Here is an 11,035-nt window from a genome sequence, read left to right as displayed (position 1 = left end):
GAAAAAGAGCCGGAGGAAGTGGAGGAGATTAAAATATGCCTCAAGTCAGGTGTTATTCAAAAGGAATTTGCCAAAGCACGGGAGAGGTGTCTTGTGGCTGCGTATATGGAGGTCCTAAAAGTAAGCGTTTGAACGGACTGCGCAACTTACATTTTATGAAGTAAGCGACCGCAGAAAATTAAAAATGGCTCGTCTGCCACCAATCAGTGAGGCTGCAAAATATCAAAAACCTACTTACTATCAGCGGTAGAAGAGGATGGGAGTGAAGACAAAATCCTCCGATTTGAAATGGAGAATGATGGTCAACGGACTAGCTCCCTTCACCTACGTCTGGGACAATGTCTCGAGGCCTGTTTACACGGTACATTAACTCGTACGTGTTATGGATGTTCACGCGTTGCATTAAGGCAGAGTGTGCTGAAGGTTGCAGCTGTCCCAGACGAGGATCGATGTATTTGAATATTTCGAATACTGCGAATATTTCGTAGTTTTTAGCCGTTCCCGGGGGTTTGCAACAAATCTTTCGAAGTTGAAATCCTGGATTATTTATGTGGTCAGCGGCCCTAACGACATATGCAAAAAATTCATCACAATTCACTGTTAACATTGTAGATGAATAATATTTCAATTGAATCATTTTCGTCTTTTCTTCGCTGGGGGCACAAAGTGTGATCTCTGACGCGAAAAGAGCTGTCAAGAATAACTATTGTTTTTACATAATCATAGGAACCGTAATTTCCCGTGGGTAACAAATCTATAGTTATATGCTTCAGCATTAAACAAGGTCTGAATTTATGGTAATGAGCTTAACATCATTGAAAATTATTAACGAGGAAGATTTCATCGATGAAAGGAAAATTTTATTTCGCCAAATTGACTGCAGTAACGAGATGCAATTTCTTACTGACGTGCATGTAAACTTAACAGGATATTTACCGGCACTTTTTGGCCCTGTTGAGAATAAACCGCCGTTTTCAATAGTAGACGTACAAAATACATCACCACGCATTGACATACTTAGGAAATGCAGCGTAAATGCGTTTTGTTTGCAAGACATTACTTCTAAATAACATCGGAACGAAACATTGAAGGGAAATATTATCATGATATTAACGTAGTATATTTTAATTGTTTATGTTTAATAGTATGTTTAATGAGTTCATTTACTGTTACAAGAGTACGTCGCGTTCTGCGTGTGAATTCATTCCCTTCTCTGAAAATGAGCGTGTTGATGAACTAGACCAAAATTCGGCTCAGAAGCACGGGGTACGTATCACACGCAAAACGCCTCATACATACGCAGCTAGGGACACCCATTCCACGAATACTACATGGCGGCTGCCGGCGAACTGACTATGCATGGGCAAAAAATACCGGTATTCGGTAGTACCGGGTACTATTTTTTTTTCTACCTCGGTAGTACCGGCCAGTGTTTTTTTAGCGGTACTACCGGAGTATTGGTACTAGAAATGCCGGTACTTCTACGGCGCTCCAATCTTATGTGTTATCAATCAACTACCTACCCAGCTACTTAAAAAACTGAGTGTTAATAATATATAAAGCGAAGTAGGCCATTCCCAAGGAAGTTGTAAATATACTATGTATTAACAACTTCCTTGGCCATTTCCAATAAATAAACATTAATTCACAATGGCTTTCAGCAACAAGTGTTTATTTAATTAATGCCAAGGATATATCTAAAGAAATCATAACAAAAGACAAGAAAAAGTAGATGAACTTATGCAATAAGTGCGCAACTTGTATTTAAGCACAATAAAAATAATACCATCCGTTTATTTTAATTAAACTGATGGTATAAGCACTGATACAATTGATCAAAGTAGGAAGAGACTGAATGATAGCGATGCTACCATGATATAAGCTAAGCTTGTTTACAATAGCCATCAAATTTTTTAATGTATCCACAATGTTCATCCGTTCCTCGTTTTTTCACGTACAAACAATCAAGTGCACCACCAAAAGAAGATAAATAAATTTTGCTTCTTAATTGTTAAGATGTGTCCTCCTTCCTTAGTTTCTTTCTTGTTTTTTCAGCATTTAACGATACTTTTACAAAATTTGAGTTCGAGCGTTATCATTATATTGGTATAAAAGGTATTTATTTACTCATATAAGGCAAGAAAAGTCAAAGTTATCGAACTCCACATATGTATTTCTTTCTCTGGAATAAATGGAACAGCGACCTACACGTCAAATTTTATTCGATCGCAGTATTTTAGCCGTAACTAACACCGATTCTGGTTGTGTAAAATCATAAAACAAATGCCTTAACATTAGAGGAGCTTTTTCTAGATAATCTCAGACTGACAACGTAAGCTGTGTGAATAAGAAGACTTTTCATTATAAGTTCTCGGCAGAAGACGTTCTAATGTTAGTCTCGAGTCCAAAAAAAAAGCGGTGGCTCTAGGAAAACAAGTCATCTGATAAGAGTTTCCGAGAGAACTTTACACTTCATATACGCCAGGAAAACACTAAAATTTAATGGTACGCACCAAAATCATTGCCTTCAAAAACTTTATCGCTGTCACCCTTCTAACTATTAGAGAATCTAGCCTACATGTATTTTTCCGATAAATTTTCGCAAAAAAATCCTGTTTATGATCTTTTCAATGTATCCTTTCTGTATGTTACGCTAATTTGCCGAAATACCGGATAATTACGGTAAGACAAGCATTAAATCTCAACTTATTAACATATTTTATCAATAGGGTAGTTTCCTTCATCAAAGAAAACGATAGGCATTGATTGCGATTCGTTACCCACCATTAGTGTATTCATAATACACAAATTATTTGGTTTTAGAAATACCGGTTTAGACGAATGGCAAGGGTCAAATTTTATCGTCATTTGAAAAAGGCCAGATTGGCGCCCATGCGATTCCACTCCGCGTGACGTCACAGGGACCTAGTTTCTACACGAGAGGATAGGAGTTATACATCGTCTGAGGTTACCAATGCATGCATGGGGCACAGAGCTCAGGGAAACATGTCTTAATAATCACCTATTAAAACTGGCTAAGGTCGGAAAGTTTTCTTCGTTTGATAAGGTATTAATAAACCTTTTTTAAGCCAAGCGCTACCATTCAGCAAGGTACTCAGCTATCCGCTAGCATCCTGCGTCCTATCAGCGCTCAGAGCCTCGATCAAGGTCACTTCACAAGGAGAGAGGGGGAACCAGAAATGCGTCTCACGGACTTTCCTACTTACGCGTCGCGTTTTTGCGCGCTTGAAAATTTTCACTTTTCATTTAATCGCGAAAAATAGATATCGTCATTTAAAAATCTAAAAGCGCGAAATACGTACTCCAGGAGTAATAATCTTTCGATTTAGGCAATAAAAAAATAATAGGAAACCACCCTATTATGAAAGTACCGGTATACCGGTATTTTTTCGCCGGTAATACCGGGAGAGTACTATTGTTGCTTTTAAATATTCATCACAAAAATACCGGTGCTTTTTCAAGTACCGCCCATGCCTACAACTGACAGCAACAAACTCCGTGAAAGCGCTCTCCCCCTCCTCCTCTGCCCCTCCTCTCGCGCGCTGAGACTGGCTCATGTCAGTGGCTGAAGGCGAAGTCAACGGGAGAACGCTTCTGCCGAAGGAAACGCAAAAATAGCGTGCATTGGTTGGGATCGATTGTACCTAGTGTCGCTATTACGAGGAGTACATTAAAATGGTATGGATTATTATGAAGATGAAGGATTATCGTTGAAAAAGAACGTAAAAAATGTTGGGTTCCGTAGTCATACACGCCGTAGTAGACAGCCAATAGGGTGGTTTCCTTCATCAAAGAAAACGAAAGGTATTGATTGCGATTCGTTACCCACCATTAGTGTGTTCATAATGTACAAATTATTTGGTTTTAGAAATCCCAGTGTAGACGAGTGTCAATGGTCAAATTTAACTTCATTTGAAAAAGTTCAGATTGGCGCCCATACGATGCCACTCCACGTGACGTCACAGGGAACTAGTTTCTTTACGAGTAGATAGAAGTTTTACATCGTCTGAGACTACCAATGCATGAATGAGGCACAGAACTCAGGGAAACATGTCTTGATAATCACTAATTAAAACTGGCTAAGGTCGGAAAGTTTTCTTCGTTTGATAAGGTATTATTTAATAAGGCAAATCCTCATTAAAGCCAAGCGCTACCAGCTAGCATGATACTCTACTACCTGCTAGCATCCTGCGTCGTATGAGCGCTCAAATCCTCGCCCCAAGGTGACACTTGCGACAGCGGGAACCAGAACGACGAATCGCGGCGTCACACGGAATTTTCCCGGAATTCATTATTAACCGTCGCGTTTTCGCGCGCTTAAAATTTTTCACTTTTCGTTTAATCATGAAAAATAGATGTCGTCATTTAAAAATCCAAAATCATGAAATACCTACTCCAGGAGTAATAATCTTTCGATGTAAGCAACAAAAAAATAATAGGAAACCACCCCATTTTGCCGAATATTTCCGAGGTCAATATTGCAGTGTGAAAAACGAGAAATATAAAATTACGACAATCTTTTAAAATATCAATGTTTTATCTTCGTAAGTGACCAATCAAATGTTATGTGGATAGAATAGCAGAGTTCTCAGACGAATACGCCTAGACGTCTGCAGCGTAGTTTTGGCTGTGGAATCCGGGAGCTAAGTCCGTAGGCGACCTGTTTTACTGACGTGCGTACTTGCAGCGAACATCCTTTATCATGAATTCGGGCGGCCTAAGGGCATCTGTAGGCCACTTGTCGGACAGTCACCGGACGTTCTGAAAGTGTCCGTGTGCTGTGTGAGTATTTTTTGAATATATATTTTTATAAATGATTTTCATTTCCAAGAAATATTTTTAATATTATCACTCAATGAACTACAATCGCATTGTTAAAAAATTATTTTCATTTCCAGGAAATATTTTTAATTTTTCACTATCCGCTGTGAAAGCGGATTTTAAAAACAAGGATTTTTATTTTAAAGTCACATTTATATTTATTCCACTAAGGGCAATAAAATCACTTTATGGCAACGATATTCATTTCCTATTCACATTTTAATTTTTCCCTCGACGCAATAAAATCGCGTTTATAACAAGGATTGTCTTTTCCCAGACAGATTTTTAATATTTTCACTCAGTGAACTACAATCGCATTGTTTAAAAAGAATTTCCATTTCCAAGAAACATTTTTAATTTTTCACTATCCGCTGTGAAAACGCATTTTAAAAACAAGGATTTTTATTTTAAAGTCATATTTTTATTTTTTTCACTAAGGGCAATAAAATCGCATTTATTGCAACGATATTCATTTCCTATTCACATTTTAATTTTTCCCTCGACGCAATAAAATCGCGTTTATAACAAGGATTGTTTTTTCCAAGACAGATTTTTAATATTTTCACTCAATGAACTACAATCGCATTGTTTAAAAATAATTTTCATTTCCAGGAAATATTTTTAATTTTTCACTATCCGCTGTGAAAACGCATTTTAAAAACAAGGATTTTTATTTTAAGGTCGCATTTATATTTATTCCACTAAGGGCAGTAAAATCGCATTTATTTGAAACGATTTTATTTCCTAGTCACATTTTTTAATATTTTCGCTCAACGCAATAAAATCGCGTTTTAAATGAGGATTATGTATTCCAAGACAAATTTTTAATATTTTCACTCAATGAACTACTATCGCAGAACTAAATAAAGATTATAAAAGAGTTTTCATTACCAAGGAAGATTTTTAATGATACAGATTGAAAAAAACAAATATGTGACTTTGAAATGAAAATTCTCGCTATAAATGAGATTTTACTGCGGAAAGTGAGATATATAAAAATTAATTGCAATGAAAATACTTGTTTTTAAAATGACATCTTACTGCGGATTGTGAAAAAATTAAAATTCCACCTGATAAAAAAACCTTGTTATGAAAGCGATTTTACTGTGGAGAGTGAAAAAATTTAAAATATGACTTAGAAATGTAAATCCTTCTTATAAACGCGATTTTACTCCGTACAGTGAAACAATTAAAAATTTCTCTTGAAAATGAAAATACTAATTGTTATGAACGCGATTTTATTTTAGAAAGTGAAAAAATTAAAATTGTGTCTTGGAAATAAGTCTTTTTTATGAACGCGATTTTACTGCGCTGAGTGGAAATTTAAAAAATGTGACTAGGTAATGAAAATACTTGTTATAAACGCGATTTAGTTGTTCTGAATGAAATATATAAAGTTTTGATCAGAAATAAAAATACTTGTTTTTAAAATGAGATTTCACTGCGGATGTGAAAAAATGAAAAATCTTACGTGGAAAAAAATTCTTGTTATGAACGCGATTTTACTGCGGAGAGTGAAAATTTTTTAAAGTATGACTTAGGAATGAAAGTCTTTGTTATAAACGCGATTTTACTGCGGTGAGTGAATAAATAAAAAAATGTGATTAGGAAATGAATGTCTTTATTATGAACGCGATTTTACTGCGATGAGTGAAAAAAATTTAAATGTGTCTTTGACATACAGTCCTTGTTATTTTTGCGATTTTACATTAGGGAGTGAAAAAATTTAATGTGTGTTGGAAAAAAAATCCTTGCTATAAACGCGATTTTACTGCGGTGAGTGGAAAAATTAAATATGTGACTAGAAAAGGAAAATCCTTATTATAAACGAGATTATACTGCGCTGGTGAAACAATTAAAAATTTGTCTTGGAAATGAAAAGTCGTTATTATACACGTGATTTTACTGCGCTGAGTGAAAAAATTATACATATGACCAATAAATGAAAATCCTTGTTATAATCGCGATTTTATTGCGAAGAGTGAAAAAAATAAAAATGTTACTTTTCCTGCTCACACACTAAATAATTACTGCCGTAAAAAATCTAAGCTTCCTAACATATAACTTTCATTTCTTGGTTGATATAAATTGCTAACAGAGAAATTTCCCATCAATATTCAGTTTTTTTAATAGAAAAAATGAATATTTTTACTCAGACAAAATGTCTATGTTTTTTAAAGATGAGTTTTTTATGCCAACCAGAGCAAAAATTCGTTATAAATCTACTCGCCTCAAGAAATTTCTTTGTTTTTTATTAATGAATGCTGAAACATTTAAAAACAGATCCAGGATAAAAATCCATCTGCTCGACAGAAATGATGTTTTCAATAAAATATTTGATGAGGATGACATATGTTTCTTTTTTTTAGATATTTGTCTGTTGCATGGGGGATTTTTTTGCTTTCTTTTACCTATTATTTATTACATATCATTTTGTAGCGTAGAATGTAAACAAAATTTGTGCAATATAGCGCTGCTAAACGATGAAGAGGTGATTATATCACAGAACAATCAATTTTTTTGGCCAGAGAAAAAATATTAATTTTTGATGAAGAGATTGTGCATTTCTTCATTAGTATTTAATAATAGCCGAGGAATAAAAACGTAATATTTTGATAGGCAGCTGAATATATTCCTCAGGCTTCAATTATTTTCAGTGTGCAAATAAAAAATTTTAATTTAGAGGAGACTCTCCAATTTATTAACTATTATATAATTCGTTAATTCTTACATATTTTAGTGTGCTCGTACATAACACTAAATTTTTGAAGACTAGGTGAATAGCTCTAAGGGTAGCATTTTTTGATGTGCGGTAGAATAAATGCTAATTTGTTTCATTTTTGATACATATTTCTTAGTTAGCAATTTACAGCAGGGGAATAAAAACCTGACTCTCATAAAACATCAATTACTTAAGAAGAGAAAATTTTTTACACTCTTAGTATTTTTTAAGTGTGTGGGTATGGAACGCTGAATTACATACATGGTGAAAGACCAGATGGGCAAGTCTGAGAAATTACATTTCTTAACTGTGCAGATTGAAAACTGTGAATATTTGAAGAGTTCTCTGCTAGATAAACATCTAAGGGATAGAAAAATAATTTAACATGGAACATGCATAAAACAAGCATAAGGTTTTTAGTGTGTGTGTTTTAGATTGTAAGCAACATTTTCTCAGAATTAGAATTATCTGGTTATGTGGGAGAAAAACTATTCATTTTGGACCCAGGGGTATTAATATAGCTTTGTTAGAAGTTTTAAAATTTGAGCAATGTAAACTTTATGGTGAGCAGATGGATATTCTTCATATACATTAATTAATAGCGTATTGAGGTGAGCATATGAGGTGATTTTTTAAAACTCTATTAGTATTTTTTAGTGGGTAATAAGAAGGTAACACTCAATTCCAAAGGATTAAGTTAAATTGCTCAGAAATAGCATTTTGTGCGGGATATGATGTTAAATTTTGATGAACTGGTTTTTATCGTGTTTATTTTTCTCAATTTGCAATTTTCAACACTGATAATTGAAATGAAGACCTTTCCATGAAAAGATGGATATTTGTCTCACAAATTGATTTTTAAAAAATTTTGACAATCAAACAGGATAATTTTGAAGACGCAACGATTGGCACTTTTTTAGTGTACAAGACTGAAATACTGAATTAAAGGGATGAGGAGATTATCACTCAGTATGTAATAGCATTTTTGTAATACTGGATGGTTTGAATAGCTTCTCATACGTTTCTGTAACCAAATTTAAACCGCAAGGAATAAAAACGTTTACAATTTAATGAGAAAGGGGATTTTTGTGAAAGATCAATTTTATAGTCTGAAAGCCAAATTATGTTAACTGTTAAATAAGGCTCCTTGCTCACACACCTCCGGCGAGGAAAAAAGGTTATTTTTAATCAGTGTATCGTTCCTTGCACACACGCCGGTTTTTATCTGGTAAACCACTTGCTAATTGCCATGTTAAACTGTCTTTTTATTGGTGCTGGTGCGTGGTTGGTCAGTTTGCAAACTCCCATGCTCTCCAATTGTTCACAATCGGAATGTGGACGGACGACATTTTACCGACTGTCGGCATGTGCATAAAAAGCATAAGGGATGTCTTTTTGGCCTGTTAGTTTTTTGTGAGCAGGTGACGCTGTAGTAGATTATGCAATAAATTCTCAAGATTACCAATACTTTGTTGATGGAGAGATGAAATTTGAATTTTCAACACAGAAATTTATACATACATTCTACACTAACAATTTTAAAGAGCCGAGGAATAAAGATATTTTATTTTCCAGATAATTTAGTTGATGATGATAGTTATATTTGTTTTTTTTCGGGCCTGAAGGCCTTATTTTATATATTTACTACTGGATCAAGCATGAGTTAGATTCTCTGTATAACGTCGTCGGATTCCCTCTACAGAGCTACTTCACCAGCATCAAAGAAAATGTTCGATTCTTGTATTTCTCTGCTATAATCTCTCTCAGATTTTAATAAAAGTGTTCTACCGTTTTCTAGGTTTCCATGGAGTATTCAATAAGCATTCAGGCAGCCTCCCTTCATTCCAAGGATCTTCCCACTAAGTGCTCGCTCCATCCATACCTTCTGTCTCCTCTGTATCTCACCTAGAGCCAGCCTCTCCTCACCCACTTCGTCGTTCATCCTCCTCTCCTTCCTAAGCTCTTTCCTGTTTGCGAACGCCACCTTTGCTCAGGCATTTTTTTATTTTAATTACCTCATTAATTAACATTAAACCTGAAAGAGAGTTAAAGGTGAAAGGTTTAAAATTGTGACCTATTAACGGACTAATATTTTTTACAAGCCTTTTATTTTTTATGGCAGAAAAAAAGGTGTCAAAATCACAATTGGTTGCTGCAATGCTATTTCGTGGCGGGCTGTTTTCCCGCCTCCCCTCCCTTTAACCCCTCCGCTCGTCCCTCGAGAAGCGTTGCTATGCGGCCCAGGATGTTGTTGTGCTTCTTAAGTTCCTCGCCGATGTCTCGGAGGCCGCCACTATCGCCTCCTCCAGCCCCCACTGCGCTGCTTTGGTACATTTGGCGCATGACTTGGCCGATGGAAATCATCGGGTACGGCTGGGGATTCGCAGCCGCTCCTCCAGCACCACCGATGGAAGTCAATGCGTCGGTGGAGTTCACTTTGCCTGTGATACAGGATTATTATATCAATAGCTATGTTCTAACAACACGCATCTCAAATTCGGCCGGTTTGAGACAGGTATCTTAACACTAGAATGCCCGACTGCGTAAATTTGACCCAAAAGAAAATATTTATGTTGATTACATATTTTGAAAGGAAGAAAAATTTTAGACTCATATTTCATGACTTTTAACTACGTATTTAGTTTGATCATAGAGTAAGTATATATAGAGGGCTCACCGCACGTACAAAAATCGTATACGTTTTTGGCGTAGTTCTAGAGCGGTTAACCAGACGTCACTAGAAGAATTTTGGCAATTTTTTTAATTTGCTCGTTCCACAAGTATAAAAATATATTCTGAAGCAGAAAGGGTTGCTACGTTTAGTGGAGACATTTATTCTTCGATTTTGTTTATAACAATTGTTATAAAAAATATTTTCTCGAATTTCGGCTAGTTACTTGACTTTTCCGAGTTTATATTCCTAATCCATTTTCCGGCAGACTGTTCTTAGTATAAAGTTGAAACCTGCAGGAAATGTTTATAGTACATTTTTTTCGATACTGGTAAACTTTAATTTGTTCAAAACTTAGTTACAACTTTGTTATGTGTGTTTATATATCTTTCGGACGAAAAATTTGGAATTTTGCAGGGTAAAAATCAATCGCCTGCTAACTTTCGTATCTTACGATATAGGTCCATATATGCTGCGTATGAAATTTGGACAAAACTATAAATTTATTTTTGGTGAAAGAATTGTAACTTTATCTCGATTACAAGGGGAGTTATGAATTTTTAATGGCCGCGCCTCGTCAGGCTTTCCTTACTGGCCTGGGTCTACGCAGAAAGCTCCCGCCTCCTAAGGAGTTCGTTTTGCCATCAGATAGGTTGGCGAAGTGAGGGTTTTGTTTTGACGAGGAAGAGATTTTCCGTGAGGGAAGATCTTTTCGCTTCAATAGACAATATAAATCTTATTGATGGTCATCGCATCGTTGAACGATCAACATAACGAATGAAATACATTTCGCGTAGTGT

At 35.4% G+C, this 11,035-nt stretch overlaps 1 protein-coding gene across 1 annotated transcript in view; it reads right to left on the bottom strand.

Moving 5' to 3' along the window:
* Positions 1 to 9,724: 9,724 nt before the first annotated feature.
* The window catches only part of LOC124170013, a 54,224-nt gene continuing 52,913 nt past the window's right edge, over positions 9,725 to 11,035 (bottom strand). The window contains exon 5 of the mRNA XM_046548697.1: positions 9,725 to 10,005. Within this exon, the coding sequence (XP_046404653.1) occupies positions 9,725 to 10,005 (281 nt within the window). The remainder of the gene's footprint in view (positions 10,006 to 11,035) is intronic.

This window comes from Ischnura elegans, chromosome 13 (assembly GCF_921293095.1).
Source record: "Ischnura elegans chromosome 13, ioIscEleg1.1, whole genome shotgun sequence".
Lineage (NCBI taxonomy): Eukaryota > Metazoa > Arthropoda > Insecta > Odonata > Coenagrionidae > Ischnura > Ischnura elegans.
Note: the sequence above shows the minus strand (reverse complement) of the source record. Positions and strands in the feature narration are given on the sequence as shown.